Here is a 16,315-nt window from a genome sequence, read left to right on the forward strand (position 1 = left end):
TCCAAACGAAGATTTTGCCATAACTAGAGCTTTTGTATGGCTTCTTGCCAACTCTTTTACCTATGTGGCTTCCATTTTGTCTGGCTCTTTCCAAACACTGGAAAATGCTTCTTTGTGCTACAGCTCTATTGATTTCCATTAGCTTAGTGCCGCCTGGTAGAAAATCTTTTTCATCTTTCACATTAACACTGCCTGTTGGAAGCAACAGAAAAATCAAGGAATTATGCATAATTCTGCACAAAAATAGGCATACCAGTGACGCAAAACAAAAGGAAAGGCAACCATAAAAAACTTGGGTATTAAAGGAAAGGTCTTGGGGTTTTTTTGTTTGTTTAAATCAGCACACAGTCACATGATGTACCACTACACATTTTTCAAGTAGTTTGGAGATATTATTAATATCAGCAAAAGAAAAATGGAAGGAACATCTATTTGATAAAACTTGGACATTATTTATTAGTGTAAAAGCAATGGTGAATTTAAATCACTAAACATTCAAGGAAGATTGTGGTTGTCCAAAGAATAAATACATAATAATAACAATAACAATAACAACAACAACAACAACAACAACAGCTTTATTCATATACCCTGCCACCATCTCCCACATGGGACTTGGGCAGCTTACAAAATGCCCATAGGCACAAATACAAACAATCCATCAAAGCAAAAAACAAGGCTAAAATAAAACATCATTTAAAAAAACCAAAACGGTTAAAAACACAAATTCAATAAAACATACTATAAAATGGCTGGGTAACAATATTCAGTGAAACCAGTTGCCACAGTACAATGGGCTTGATCAGGGTATGCAAGGACTGGGCATGGGGTAGTGCAAGCAGCATAGACAGGACCGAGTATTGGATGAAATGAAGAGAGTAGCATATTCTGTGGAACCTAGGAACTGGGCAGTTGTGACTAGGGACTAGGCGTTGTCAAAAGCAAGCTGAAACAACCAAGTTTTCAGGTCCCTACGAAAGGTGGTCTTGGGGCTTGTCTAATTTCCTGTGGGAGGAAATTGCAAAGCTGGGGGCCACCACTGAGAAGGCCTCCTCTCTTGTCCCCACCAACCGCACTTGTGGCAGTGGCAGGACAAAAGGAGGGCCTCCCCAGCAGATCTTAGAGCCTACGTGGGTTCATAAGTACAATAGAGTCTCACTTATCCAATTTAAACAGGCTGGCAGAATGTTAGATAAGCAAAAATGTTGGAAAATAAGAAGGGATTAAGGAAAAGCCTATTAAACATCAAATTACGTTATGATTAAGCACCAAAACATCATGTTTTACAACAAATCCACAGAGAAAACAGTTCAACACATGATAAAGTTATGTAGTAATTACTGTATTTATGAATCTAGCACTGAACCATCGCAATGTATTGAAAAAATTGGCTACATAAACATTAACTACTAAAAAATTGGCTACAAATAAAGATAGAATTGCATAATATGAACTTACAGTAACAGCACTGTCGGAAGTTAAATCCGTAAAAAGTTCAGTTCTGTGAAGATTTCAAAAATTCTGCGATCCTTGCCTGCTTTTCCGACAATTGCTGTTTCTTCGCTGCCAAGTCTCGCCATCTTTGCAGCATCATTATGTCGATCCCCGTAGCTTCTTCTTGTTGCCCGATGTACATCATTGCGGCTTCTAGAGCCCTAACCCCATCTTCGTGGGAGATTCTGAGAGGCTCAGCAGCTGATGCTTGATCATCAATTTCTTCACCATCGCCATTGTCATTGATAAGAGCAACAATTTCTTCATCAGTAATTTGATACTGATGGTCTTCGTTCATCCAGCTTTCAACTTCTTGCGAAGACACATTCTCACACCCAGGGATGCGGTGCACTAAGGGTAGAATGCCTTCTTCGGTTTCATCTGTGCTTTCTCTTTCCATAATTTCATCTTTATCTTCACCTAACAACTTCATCCAGGACCTGGCAATTGTCGGAGCCCTAACATCAGTCCAGGCCCTTGCAGCCCAATAAGCGACTTCCTTTACATTGATGCGTTTCAATTTTTCAGTTATGTCTTGCCCTTCTTCAATTTCTTCTATCATTGTCGACAGTAGCTTCCTGCAATAGTTCCTTTTTAGCGTATCCAAAATGCCCTGATCCATCGGTTGGCATATGGCAGTTGCATTAGGTGGCAGAAACATAGCCTTAATGTCCCCATCTTGAAGCTCCTCTGCATCAGGGTGCGTCGGGGCGTTGTCTAGCAACAAAACTGCTTTTCTGGGGAGGCCATTTTCTTTCAAATATTTCTCTGTGGAAGGAACGAATTCCTTAAAAAACCAGTCTTTGAAAATTTCACGGGTCATCTGCGCACTTTTTTGATTGTAGTATTTTACAGGAAGAGCGTTTGTTGAAATTGTTTTAAGGGCTCTTGGATTTTTGGACTTCCCAATCATTGCGAGGTCCATTTTGTGGTTTGCTGTAGCATTGCTGCATGCTAAAATTGTCAGCCTTTCTTTATTGCGCTTATAGCCATGGGCTGCTGCTTCAGTTCTGGCTGCAAGACTCATATTGGGTAACATTTTGTAATCGAGGCTGGTTTCATCACAATTAAAAATCTGATCACCTGTGAGGCTTTCAGTTTCAACAAAGTCTTGAAATCTTTTCTTGAATGCCTCCATTTCTTGATAATTTGACGACAGCTTCTCACCACAAGCACTTAATTGACGGATTCCATAACGTTTCTTCCACCTGTCGAGCCAACCAACACTTGCTGTAAAATCTGGGTCCCCTTCATTAAATTCCTTTCTAAAATGCAACGCCTTCTGCTGTAAAATAGGTCCTGAAATAAGCACACCTTTGTCTCTGGACTGCGTAAACCAAACATACAAAGCTTCACTAACTTTTTCATAGTCACACTTTTTCATCGTTTTCCTCTCTTTTAGTGAACCATCGGTAATTCTGGAGGAACACCATTTTTCTATCTCCAATCGATTCCTTTTCCAGTCTCCTACTGTTACCCGTGCGACACCATACTCGTCGGCTACATCCTTCATTTTCTCTCCTTTGTCCAGTCTCTTGATTGCCTCAAGTTTCTGTTCCATTGATACAACAACCTTCTTTCTTTTTGTCGCCATACCCGCATAGAAGAAAGGGCATTCATAGTTTGGTGGTGGGAGGGGTCCGTCACTTGTTTGGGAGTGTGGCTGCACTTGTGTTGTTGTTGGACATGCTGCTGTTTTTCTACATGTAGAAAATATGGATTCCCACCGGGGTCCTGGTGGGAGAGAAATGTGAACAGAACAAGAGCATTATTTAAGAAGAGGCCATAGCTCAGTGGTAGAGACCCTGCTGTAGTTCAATTCCTAGTATCTCTCGTTAACAGATTCAAAAAAAAATATGATGACAATCATTGTGTCTGAAAATCTGGAGAGCTGCCACTGGGTCCGAGTACATGATACAGGCTAGACAGATAAACAGTTTTTCATTCTGTTTCAGATAAACAGTTTTTCATTCTGGGAGGGGCAAGACACAGCTGGTGCAGGCCAGACGCTGTGCTCGACAGGAAAAGTGGGTGTGTGGAGAGACCCACTGTGTGTTGCTGCCTAGAGAAACAGCTTTTTCTCTAGGTAGCAATGCACAGCGGGCCTCTCCGCACTCCAGGAATCTGCCGGGAGGAGCAAGATGCAGCTGGTACAGGCCAGACACTAAGCCCGACGGGGGAAAGTCTGTGCTGGCTGTGTCCCACCACTCCCAGCAGGTGCCCGGCGCATTGAAAGGCCCACTGCATGTTGCTGCCTAGAGAAACAGCTGTGGATCCGGGCAGGAGGCAGACTATGTCAGATAATACAGAACGTCAGATGAGCAAAGGTTGGATAAGCGAGACACTACTGCAAAGGTTGCCAACCTTTTTCTGACCAGGGCCCACTTTAACCAGGGATCACTCTTCGGTTTGGTTATTTGAGGTGCTGGATCAGAAAATTGCATTGGATAGACCACTTCAGCTCTAGTTTCTGATACAGAACATACGTCATCCAGTAGTCACAATCTGCTCGCCCACAGAAAACCATATTTAATCATCTAGAGCTGATGTGGTCTACCCAATGCAATGGTCAGCTCTGCAGAAATGAGCAAATATAAAATTAATAAAATTAAATAAATAAAGAGGAAGGAGGTTTGCAGACTGGATTTTCGTTCTTATGGCCCATTGCTGGGCCGCAGCCCACAGGTTGAGAACCACTGCTCTACTGTAATGGATAAAATTAGATTAATGTAGAAATAACAGAATTGACAGTGCTGTACTTTATAATGTTGTGTAAGTAAAGGGAGGGTCGGGGTATCAATATGGGAACAGAAGATGTGATAAGAGAATTGTATAATATCTTAAATGTTTTGAAATTTTTAAATAAAGTATTTTTACAGAAGTAGTTTGCCCATTTATTCAAAGAGCTGGAAGAAAGCCTAAGAGCTAGTTCAAGTCCATTTTGTCATGCAGAAATCAAAGCACTCCAGAGAGATGGCCATCCAGTCTCTATTTAAGGAAACCTCCACATATATACATGAATCAAGCATAGATGTGAACTCAATTCTGTTCTGTGAGTAGATAACATTAAGTGGTCTCCTTCTGTACAAACCAAAGGCCAAGGGAAGATTTTGAGGAAGTTGTGTTTATCACTTCTAGAAATATTGTGAACAGTGTGAGATGCCAACAACTATGGATGTGGAGCTCCTAAAATTAGTCTTCTTTCATCCAGTAATACAGTTCAAGACTTTTTCACTACTTCTATCAGTTAATATACAAGGATATTGGTGTAAAGCAGTTGTTCTCAACCTGTGAGTCCCCAGGTGTTTTGGCCTACAACTCCCAGAAATCCCAGCCAGTTTACCAGTTGTTAGGATTTCTGGGAGTTGAAGGCCAAAGCATCTCAGGACCCACAAGTTGAGAACCACTGATGCAAAGAAGCTATTGGATGGAATTGGCCAATACAAGTCCCATCCCTTCAAAGATCCAGCTCTCTATTTTGAAGGTATCAAAAGTGAACAAGATCTCACTGTCTACACTGTCTTTAATGTTCCCATAGGCCCTTTTGCCTCAACAGGCAGAGTGTTGATGGTATCTCGAAAAGTAAAATGCCAGACATGACCATTTGTTGCTCCCTCCTATGGAAATTGGCCATCTCCCACCTGACTTTGTTCCTGACTCTTCTTTTGTTTCCATCTTTAGTCTTACACTGGGAAATCCTAAACAGAAGATGGATGGAAGACAAGAAGGCATGGCATTCTTATCCCATTCTATATAGTAGCCATGGTCAATGTCAGTTATCAGTCTGGTTTCTTTAAGTGCTTTAGCTTCCTAGACATCTCTGTTGCCTCACTGGCAGAGATGGCAGAAGACCATGCCGGCCCCATAGATTATGCCCTATATCCACCCTCCTTTCTTATTACCATTCCTTTTTAATTTATACCTCAAGGTTCCTACACAGAGTCCAGGGTCATGTATGTAATCACTGAAAGGGATGTTTCAAACCTTTACAGTACATGAATAGTGTGTGATACAAATAAAACTTCAAATGTTTATTTAATGACACCGTGCTGGATGGATTTTGGCTTGATAGCCCAGAATCGCAAACCACAAGGCAGGTTGACCATATCTGATCCAAAACACCTGGGACCACATGTGTTTCTTATTTTGGATGGATATCATGAAATATTTTGGAGATGGAAACCAAATCTTATAAAATTCATTTATGTTCCATATATGCCTTATTTGCTCATCAGCAAAGTCTTACCTTGCTCACAATTGTGATTAGGCGATGTCCATGATTCTTCTTCTGGCTCCATCTTTATTATTTCTCCGTGAAATTCTGAACAGAAGAAGGATGAAAGACAAGAAGGTGTGATGATCTTACGCCACTCCATATAGCAGCTATGATCAATGTCCAATTTCAATTTGTTTTGTTTTAATGCTTCAGCCTCCTAACCATTTGTTTTGCCTCATTGGCTTCCCAGGCCAGGCCGGCCCCATATGTTTTGAAGCCTCCAAAGGAGAAAAATATAATACCACTAATAATATTAATACAATACTAATAATAATACAATATAATATTAATTATATATTATATATTACATATAATATTACAAATAATATTAGTATAGTGATATAATACAATATACAGTAGAGTCTCACTTATCCAACATAAACGGGCCAGCAGAACGTTGTATAATAAGGAGGGATTAAGGAAAAGCTTATTAAATGTCAAATTATGTTATGGTTTTACAAATTAAGAACCAAAACATCATGTTTTACAAGAAATTGAAAGAAAAAGCAGTTCAATACACGATAACATTATGTAATAATTACTGTATTTACAAATTTAGCACCTAAACTTCGCAATGTTTTCAAAAATTGACTACAAAAACATTGACTACTAAAAGGCACACTGCGTTGGATAACACAGAACATTGGATAAGCGAAGGTTGGATAAGTGAGACTCTACTGTAGTAATTTAATGCTAATATTGTGCTGTGCTAATAATGTAATATATTGTATGTACATGTAATTTGTAAGCCGTTCTGAGTCTCCTTCCGGGTGAGAAGGGCGGGATATAAATGTAGTAAATAAATAAATAAAAATGAGCCCCACTTCCTCTGCCAGTTCTTATTATCTATTCAATTTATCTCCCTTGCATATATAACTTGACTTTACATTAATTTATCTAATAAATGCAACCCTTGTCTCTGCCACAAAAGCCCATGACATTATGTTCTCCTCTTCTTCTCCCCTGGAAAAGTCTTACCTTGCTCACAATCCTGATCATCCATTGTCCAGGATTCTTCTTCCTCTTCTATCTTTAAGGCCACAGTAGGAAAGCCTGATGAAATAAATGATTCAAAGTTAGCCCCGAATGGCAATATACAAAGAGATCTTGTAGCACCTTTGAGTCTAACTGTCAGAAATAGGAAGGTAACACAAGCTTTTGTAAACTAAGGATGCACCTGGGAATCCTGGCATTCATAATTTGGTGAAGCACATGCATTCAGAGATGGCTACAGACCTAGTAAGACTACAACTCACATGATTCCGTGGCATTAAGCTATGTCCCTAAGTAAGTGGTTCTCAATCTGTGGGTACCCAGGTGTTTTGGCCTACAACTCCCAGAAATCTCAGCCAGTTTAACATCTGTTAGAATTTCTGGGAGTTAAAGGCCAACACATCTGGGGACCCACAGGTTGAGAACCACTGTCCTAAATGATTTTCAAAATGTCTGGCATTCTTGTTACTGCCAGCTTTGAATTTGTGTTTTTGGGAAGTCCATTCAGCCTGCTAGAGATTAGAGAAGCAGAAAATTGACCCCACAGCCTGGCAGTGTTAGACATCGGTCCTGCATGGAAACTTTTGTAGGACATCCACTTTGGTGGGAGCTTGGGAAGCAAGACCCCAGCAAAAAACGAACACACTGAAAATAAAAAACAACAACAACATTGTTTTCCACCTTCGACGTTCTTTGGGAACCTCAACATCCTCCAGTCCAATTCTACAGTCAACTCCTACTGGAAGCAGGAGTTCCAGTAGTAAACTTCTGACTACAAAATTGCACTGGAAGACTACAAATGTTCTCCAATGTGACTCTGTGGTCAACATCTAGCAGAAATTAACCGTAGTCTTGCTCTGGAGGATGTATCCATGGATTAATCAAATCCATGAATAATCAAATCCGCAGGAGTTAAACCCCCTAATAAGGAGAGCCGACTGTATACATATGATGCTAAATGGCCATGTATAAATGCTGCCAGCAACACCTTTAAACCAAGGTGACTGTGTGCAATCCCACAATGCAGCCTTCACTTCCAGGAAGGGTGGAAAAACATTTTGCTTTGCCAAATAAATAATAAATAATATAAATAAAACTTTATTTATATACTGCCCCATCTCCTCAAGAGGTCTCAGGGCAGTTTTCACCATAGCAAAACATTTCAATTGCCATACAACAAATTAAGCATAGTAAAAACAATAAACATAAAACAAGAACATACAATTCAAAACCATCACAAAAATTAAAATCCATTTACAATATGCTCCATCAACAGGGCCAAAATACAATGACCAAGGCTTCAGGGTGGGCATGGCCAACTATAAAGTGCTAGGCAAGACTAGTGCAACAGAATATCATAGGGCCAGGAAAGTGGATAAAGTGCAAAGCAGAGTTGTAGCTAACCAAGTGAAAGAGACCATGATGTAGCCTCATTCTAGCAAGAGGAACCTTGGAAATGTTTTTTAAGATCTTCTTAACAAGGAGAGGCACAGCTGTAGTCTCTGGTGAGTTAGGATTTACAACAACAACAACAACAACAACAACAACAACAACAACAACAACAACAGCAACATCAACAGCAACAGCAACAGCAACAAACCTTCTACACCAGGAAGTTGCTAAACCAAATCTTCTGCACATTGGAAACACAACAAACTCACTTCTTTAATTTAGGCAAGCTCACCTATTCCAATCTCCAGTAAAGGATCTTCTACCACAACCCACTTTGCAAATTTATTTTTCCTGCATGGGATAGTGAAATGGATTTGGATCAAATCTCTGAATTATGAGAATTCATCACATACCTGAGATGACTGTGTTTGCTTCAGAGTCTTGGCGGTTTACTATACAAGGTTCCTCCTCTTCTTCTATCTTTATTTTTGTATTAGAATAATCTGAACAAGAGAAACAAGGGAAGAGGAAACTTCAGTCATAGCAGTATTCAGTATGTTTACAGAATACCGGTAATTATATTGGAGACAGGACTGCAAACACTGAGCTATGAAGCTCACTAAGTAACCTTTAACCTAATGCTTTCTTACTTGTTTTGACCTATATCATCGGGATATTGTGAAAACAAAGCGAGGAGCAACAGCACCATGAACCCTATCTTAGACCCTCTGGAGGAAAGAACGAGATGGGACTCTAAAGCACTCCTTCCTAATCTGTAGGTCCTGACCTCAAATGGGGTTCCTTAGCTCAATGCTGGGGTCACAAAAATATGCCAACAGTAAAAGGCTTCAAAACACTACACATTTACACAAAACTGTTAGCAACTACAGGCAGTGTTTACAGAAAATGCTTCAGCTGCACTCCAGCAGTTTGGCTTCCTAAGTCAGTCAAGAAGAGTTGTGTTCATGATGATATAATGAGTGTCTATGGACATCCAAGCAAATGCCATTGAACAATTCTGCATGAACTGCCCAGCTTCACAGTTCATGTGGAAATGATCCCAAAATATCACTTACTAACATTTACAACATTTCAATGAGCCCCCTACTTACCAATGGGAGCCTCAACTTTCTCCAATCCCTTGAGTGTCACAGTTCGCTTCTTTTGTTGTTCCATCATATCAGCATCCTCTGGCAGAAAACAATGCTAAGAAAAATTAGTAAGGACAGATATCTTAATATCCTGGGGCTGCAGGAAAATTACATAACATCACCATCATTATTATCACTAATATGCCACTTTTTCGGTCTTAAAAGATAATCGATTGTCCATGTGCTTTACCTAGGCTTTGGCCATTCCATGCACTTCATTACCTTTAGTTGTTCCCACCCCTAGTCACCGAAGAATATGCATTTTCAGATTTCCATTCCCCTTAAAATGGCCCATGGCCTATGGTGCTTGACCACGGATTGGGATTACAGTAGAGTCTCACTTATTCAACACTCACTTATCCAAAGTTCTGGATTATCCAATACATTTTTGTAGTCAATGTTTTCAATAAATCGTGATATTTTGGTGCTAAATTCGTAAATACAGTAATTATTACATAGCATTACTGCGTATTGAACTACTTTTTCTGTCAAATTTGTTGTATAACATGATGTTTTGGTGCTTAATTTGTAAAATCATAACCTAATTTGATGTTTAAAAGGCTTTTCCTTAATTCCTCCATATTCGCTTATCCAACGTTCTGCCAGCCCGTTTATGTTGGATAAGTGAGACTCTACTGTACTATGTTTTAAGTTATTTTAACTTTTGTAAGATGTGTTATTATACTGTGATTTTATTGTGTTTCTGTTTTATTGATGTAATACTGTTTCGGGCTTGTCCCAGTGTAAGCCGCCTCGAGTCCTTTGGTAGATGGAGCAGGGTATAAATAAAGTTTATTATTATTATTATTATTATTATTATTATTAATACAGTAGAGTCTCACTAATCCAAGCCTCGCTTATCCAAGCCTCTGGATTATCCAAGCCATTTTTGTAGTCAATGTTTTCAATATATTGTGATATTTTGGTGCTAAATTCATAAATACAGTAATTACAACATAACATTACTGTGTATTGAACTACTTTTTCTGTCAAATTTGTTGTATAACATGATGTTTTGGTGCTTAATTTGTAAAATCATAACCTAATTTGATATTTAATAGGCTTTTCCTTAATCCCTCCTTATTATCCAAGATATTCGCTTATCCAAGCTTCGGCCGGCCCATTTAGCTTGGATAAGTGAGACCCTACTGTAATAGGGATTGGAGTGGATGGTCCATGAGGTCTCTTCCAACTCTATGATTCTGATTTTATGATTATGATTATTATTATTATTATTACAAGAGATTCAAAGCAGTGATTAAATATAATCATACCAATGCTGAACCCCCCAAAACAAATAATTATATACAGTACAGTCTCTGTATCCACAGGGGATGTGTTCCTCAGCCTTTGCACAAACATGCAAAAATATGGGTAATAGCAGATCCTATTGAAATGAAGGCCTTGTGGTCCACCTGGAGGGCCCAAGTTTGCCCATGCCTGATTTACACTGCAGAATGAAAACATTTTGATATAACTTTAACTGCCATGACTCAATGCTCATGAAATCCTGAGATCTGTAGTTTGATGAAGCACTGGCACTCTTTATTTATTTATTTATTTATTTCTATCATTTCTGCCCCGCCCTTCTCACCCAAGGGGACTCAGGGCGGCTTACAAAAATGGTAATTAATGCTAATACACCAATATACAATAAAATAACATTAAAACAGTTAAATCATTTAAATAGCATCATAATATACAATAATATACAATAATAACAGTAACAATAACCATAATCTTATATTTATTACCCACCTCTCCTTTTGGCTTTAGTCGGGGTACAACGCATTGAGACATGACACTTAAAGTTAGATCTAACTGAATTAATTCTACAGTATATATGCACACAAAGGCTGCACATGGGATCACTGAATGAGTTTGGAAAAATACAAAAATGCTAGATTGCTGTGAGTTTTCCAGGCTGTACAGCCATGTTTCAGAAGCATTCTCTCCTGACGTTTTGCACACATCTATAAAAGGCATCCTCAGAGGTCGTGAGGTATGTTGGAAACTAGGCAAGTGTGGTTTATATATCTGTGGAATAATCAGGGTGGGAGATCTGCCTGAGGCAAGTGTTAATGTTGCAAATGGCTCCCTAGATTAGCACTGAATAGACTTGGAGTCCCTTTGAATAGACTTGAGAAAAGCGGGGTAGAAATGCTGTAAATAAATAAATAGCCTTGCAACTTCAAAACCTGGCTGTTTACTGCCTGGGGGAATCCTGGCCCTGATTTATTCACACCTGGAATTCCACTGTTTTCTGAGTGTTGTTTTTTATTTATTGTCCTGCTTTTAAAGTTTTTTAAATACTGGTAGCCAGATTTTGTTCATTTTCATGGTTTCCTCCTTTCTGTTGAAATTTTCCACATGCTTGTGGATTTCAATGGATTCTCTCTGTAGTCTGATATGGTGAGTGTCGAGTGGTCCAGCATTTCTGTGTTCTCAAATAATATGCTGTGTCTAGGTTGGTTCATTAAGTGCTCTGCTATGGCTGACTTCTCTGGCTGAGTTAGTCTGCAGTACTGAAAAACTCTAAAATCAGGAATTCCCACAGTAGCCTCCCAAACGGTGTTCCTCTAAACTAGTGGTTCTCAACCTGTGGATCCCCAGGTATTTTGGCTGGTAAACTGGCTAGGATTTCTGGGAGTTGAAGGCCAAAACATCTGGGGACCTACAAGTTGAGAATCACTGCTCTAAACTCTAAAATTGGGACATTAAATAGAGAGGTATAGGTAAAGGTAAAGGTTTTCCCCTTTAGCACCAAAACATTGCAACAGTTACTACAAAAACAATGACTTCTAAAAGGCAGATTGCCTTGGATAATACAGAACCTTGGATAAGTGAAGCTTGGATAAGTGAGACTCTACTGTAAAGGTTTCCCCTGATGTTAAGTACAGTTGTGTCCAGCTCTGGGGGGTTGGTGCTCATCTCCATTTCTAAGCCGAAGAGCCAGCGTTGTCCATAGACACCTCCAAGGTCATGTGGCCAGCATGATTGCATGGAGTGCCAGTGGTACCTATTGATCTACTCACATTTGCATATTTTCAAGCTGCTAGGTTGGCAGAATCTGGGGCTAACAGTGGGAGCTCATTCCGCTCCCTGGATTCGAACCACCAATCTTTCAGTCACCAAGTTCAGCAGTTTAACCCGCTGCGCCACCTGAGTATTGTCCTCTCTATTTACAGAGTACAGTAGAGTCTCACTTATCCAACATTCTGGATTATCCAACGCATTTTTGTAGTCAATGTTTTTAATACATCATGATATTTTGGTGCTAAATTCGTAAATACAGTAATTACTACATAGCATTACTGTGTATTGAACTACTTTTTCTGTCAAATTTGTTGCATAGCATGATGTTTTGGTGCTTAATTTGTAAAATCATAACCTGATTTGATGTTTAATAGGCTTTTCCTTAATGCCTCCTTATTATCCAACATATTCGCTTATCCAACATCCTGTCCCCGCAGGTTTGTTTTTAATTCTCTGATTTTATTGCTTGGATTTTAATGTATTGTCTATTATTTATTTTGTGAATCGTTGGAATGTTTTTGGTCAAATATCTTGTGTTGTTGTTTTCGGGCTTGTCCCTGTTATGAGCCGCCCCGAGTCCCTTCGGGGAGATGGGGAGGGATATAAAATAAAGTTTATTATTATTTATTATTTTGCAGGCCCAATTATGTTGGATAAGTGAGACTCTACTGTATTTGAGTATTGTTCTCTCTATTTACAGAGAACAATTTTGAGTATTGTACTCTGTAAATAGAGAACAATACTCAAGAACAAGGGGAATTCCAGACAGGAAACCATCAGGGCCAGCTAACACCTCCCAACAAAGGATTCCCACAGGCAGGAAGCAGCCAGGCTTTGAAACTGAGAGGCCATTCAAAGCTAGTCAAGGTGGCCAATGGCAAGCAGAGAAGATTATATTCCACAGATATATAAACCCAAAAGACCTCACACCTCTGAGGATGCCTGCCATAGATGTGGGCGAAACGCCAGGAGAGAATGCTTTTGGAACACGGCCAATAACAACCCACTTCGACAACAAAATGCTACATTACATGATCCCGGCAGGATGAGTCCTGTAGGCCAGGCCTGGGCCAACTTGGGCCTTCCAGGGGTTTTGGACTTCAACTCCCACAATTCCTAACAGCCTACCGGCTGTTAGGAATTGTGGGAGTTGAAGTCCAAAACCCCTGGAAGGCCCAAGTTGGCCCAGGCCTGGCCTAGGCCCAAAAATGGATGAATACAGACTTACCTTCAAGAGAAATCTGGATCATAAAAAGGCTAAAATAGGCCAAAGGCTGTATTTCTCTCCCTGCGCCTCTTCCTTCGCCTTTTTGTCCCTCTTCTCTGCAGCCTGCCTTCTCCGCAAATGCTTCCGAGTCTCTCTCACCCAACCAGGGAGAGGATTAATCTTTGTTTTCCGCTTCCCACCATGTGATGCGGGGAGGAAGGCGAGCCCGAAAACACAGTAATCCTCTTTCTCTCAAAGCCGAAGAAGAAAGGATTTCGCCTGAGGACCTGGATGCCTTTGGCTGTTGCTGATTTCAGACTGGTTTGGGGCGTTTAATGTGTTGTCGAAGGCCTTCAAGGCCGGAGTCAGAGTTGTTGTGTGTTTTCCGGGCTGTATGGCCATGTTCCAGAAGCATTCTCTCCTGACGTTTCGCCCACATCTATGGCAGGCATCCTCAGAGGTTGTGAGGCCTGTTGGGGAAAGAAAAAAAAACTAAGCAAGTGGGGTTTATATATACAATATCTGTGGAAGGTCCATGTTACACAACAAATTTGACAGGAAAAGTAGTTCAATACACAGTAATGCTAATTACTGTATTTACGAATTTAGCACCAAAATATCATGATGTATTGAAACATTGGATAAGCAAGTGTTGGATAAGTGAGACTCTACTGTATCTGTGGAAGGTCCAAGGTGGGAGAAATAACTCTTTGTGTGTTGGAGGCCAGTGTGAATGCTGTAATTAATCACCTTGATTAGCATTAAATGGCCTTGCAAGCTTCATGTCCTGGCCTGGGGGGATCCTTTTGTTCAAAGTCATTAGCTGCCCCTGATTGATTCATGTCTGGAATTCCTGTTTTCAGAGTGTGGTTCTTTATTTACTGTTCTGATTTTGGATTTTTTTATACTGGTAGAGTGTGTTTTTTTATATTTATATTTTTTATTTTTTATTCACACAAACAGACGTGCGCGCTCATATATGTTTGGTCTTTCCAGATTTTTTTTAAAATGTGGTTCTTTTTTTTCTTTTTTTTTTTTACAGTAGAGTCTCACTTATCCAAGATAAATGGGCTGGCAGAACCTTGGATACGCGAAAATCTTGGATAATAAGGAGGGATTGAGAAAAAAGCCTATTAAACATAAAATTATATTATGATTTTACAAATTAAGCACCAAAACATCATGTTTTACAAGAAATTGACAGAAAAAGCAGTTCAATACACAGTAATGCTATGTAGCAATTACTGTATTTACGAATTTAGCACCAAAATATCACGATGTATTGAAAACATTGACTACAAAAAATGCGTTGGATAATCCAGAACGTTGGATAAGTGAGACTCTACTGTATATAAAAGGGTAATGAAATTTCAGCCTAGGACAAAACAACAAAACTACACATCCCAGAAACACTAAACTTGGCAGCACAACCCCTCATCCATGCCTCTACGTTCCGACAGCAAAAAGAAAAGAAAAATAAAGTCCTAATTAGAGGGAGAAGGAATAATTGTTTTTATCCAATTGCTGCCAGTTGAAGACTAAGCTCCGCCCACTTGGTCTCCTAGCAACCCACGCAGCCCAGGGGCCAGGCAGAGTTAGGCCTCACTTAGGCCTCTTCCACACTGCCTATAAAATACAGATTATTTGATTTGAACTGGATTATATGGCAGTGTAGACTCAAGGCCCTTCCACACAGCTATATAACCCATTTATAATCTTCCCATACCCATACTTCGTCACAGCAATGCGCGGCTGGGCACAGCTAGTATATTATATTATTAGCATAGCACAATAGTAGTATTATATATTACTACTAGTTGTGCCCGGCCACACGTTGCTGTGGCTAGGACTTAATCTTTCTTTTCTTTTTGTTGTATGAACGTAGAAGCGTGGATGAGAGGTTGTGCTGTCAATTTTCAAGGTTGTGGGGCGTTTACTTTAGTTGTTTTGTCCGGTGCCATGATTCCATTACCCTTTTATATATATTGATATTGTACTATACCATTATACCATAATATTATTAGTAACATTACATTTAATATATAATTAATATTATTATATTATACAATATTATTATATTGTATTATTATTAGCCGCCCTGAGTCCCCTATTGGGTGAGAAGGGTGGGGTAGAAATACTGTAATAAATAAATAAATATTATATTGTATTACATTATAATTTTATTATCAATATTATATGTATACGCAATATATTATATTATTACCATATCATTCATTTACAATATTTCATTTACAATATTAATAAATGAAAGAACAATACAATATTTAAAAATAAAAATAATTTTAACCAACATACTGTAAACTTATCAGGATTTCAGTGGGAAGTGTGAGCCTGCTTCTGACCAATGAGATAATCAAGTAGGATTGTTGTTGTTGTGTCTTCAAGTCATTTCAGACTTTGGGCGAGCCTAAGTCTAAAACTGAGGGTGGGGGCCAGGTAAATGGCCTTGGAGGGCCGCATCCAGCCCCCGGGCCTTAGTTTGGGGACCCCTGCAGTAGAGTCTCGCCTATCCAACGTAAACGGGCCGGCAGAACGTTGGATAAGCGAATATGTTGGATAAGAAGGAGAGATTAAGGAAAAGCCTATTAAACATCAAATTAGCTTATGATTTTACAAATTAAGCACCAAAACATGTTATACAACAAATTTGACAGAAAAAGTACAGTAGAACCTCACTTATCCGACATAAATGGGCCGGCAGAATGTTGGATAAGCGAATATGTTGGATAAGAAGGAGAGATTAAG

The 16,315-nt window shown here is 39.4% G+C and overlaps 1 protein-coding gene across 2 annotated transcripts; it reads right to left on the reverse strand.

Annotated features, from left to right (window-relative positions):
- Positions 1-67: 67 nt before the first annotated feature.
- Positions 68-13,734, reverse strand: LOC100562478 (jerky protein homolog-like). Of its 2 annotated transcripts, XM_016991822.2 has the most exons (7): positions 13,571-13,734; positions 9,268-9,345; positions 8,569-8,658; positions 6,749-6,823; positions 5,741-5,815; positions 1,459-3,228; positions 68-192 (listed from the first exon to the last, which is right to left on the reverse strand). In XM_016991822.2, the coding sequence occupies exons 1-6, from the start codon at positions 13,590-13,592 to the stop codon at positions 1,496-1,498; spliced, it is 2,073 nt and encodes a 690-aa protein (XP_016847311.2). In that variant the 5' UTR covers positions 13,593-13,734; the 3' UTR covers positions 68-192; positions 1,459-1,495. The 2 variants fall into 2 exon arrangements, with proteins under 2 accessions (XP_016847311.2, XP_008103963.2); XM_008105756.3 differs by lacking the exon at positions 68-192 and having other exon boundaries at positions 432-3,228; positions 9,268-9,361; positions 13,571-13,724.
- Positions 13,735-16,315: the final 2,581 nt, after the last annotated feature.

The sequence above is a fragment of the Anolis carolinensis genome, chromosome 2 (assembly GCF_035594765.1).
Source record: "Anolis carolinensis isolate JA03-04 chromosome 2, rAnoCar3.1.pri, whole genome shotgun sequence".
Taxonomy (NCBI): Eukaryota; Metazoa; Chordata; class Lepidosauria; order Squamata; family Dactyloidae; genus Anolis; species Anolis carolinensis.

Bases quoted from the DNA above. Each gene is read 5' to 3' on its own strand.
- LOC100562478 (XM_016991822.2), bottom strand. From the start codon at position 13,592: ATGATCCAGATTTCTCTTGAAG. The intron at 8,659-9,267 runs GTAAGTAGGGGG...TCTCTTGTTCAG, and splicing joins GAAAGTTGAGGCTCCCATTG to ATTATTCTAATACAAAAATA. The intron at 3,229-5,740 runs GTAAGACTTTGC...CTCTCCCACCAG, and splicing joins TAATCACAATTGTGAGCAAG to GACCCCGGTGGGAATCCATA.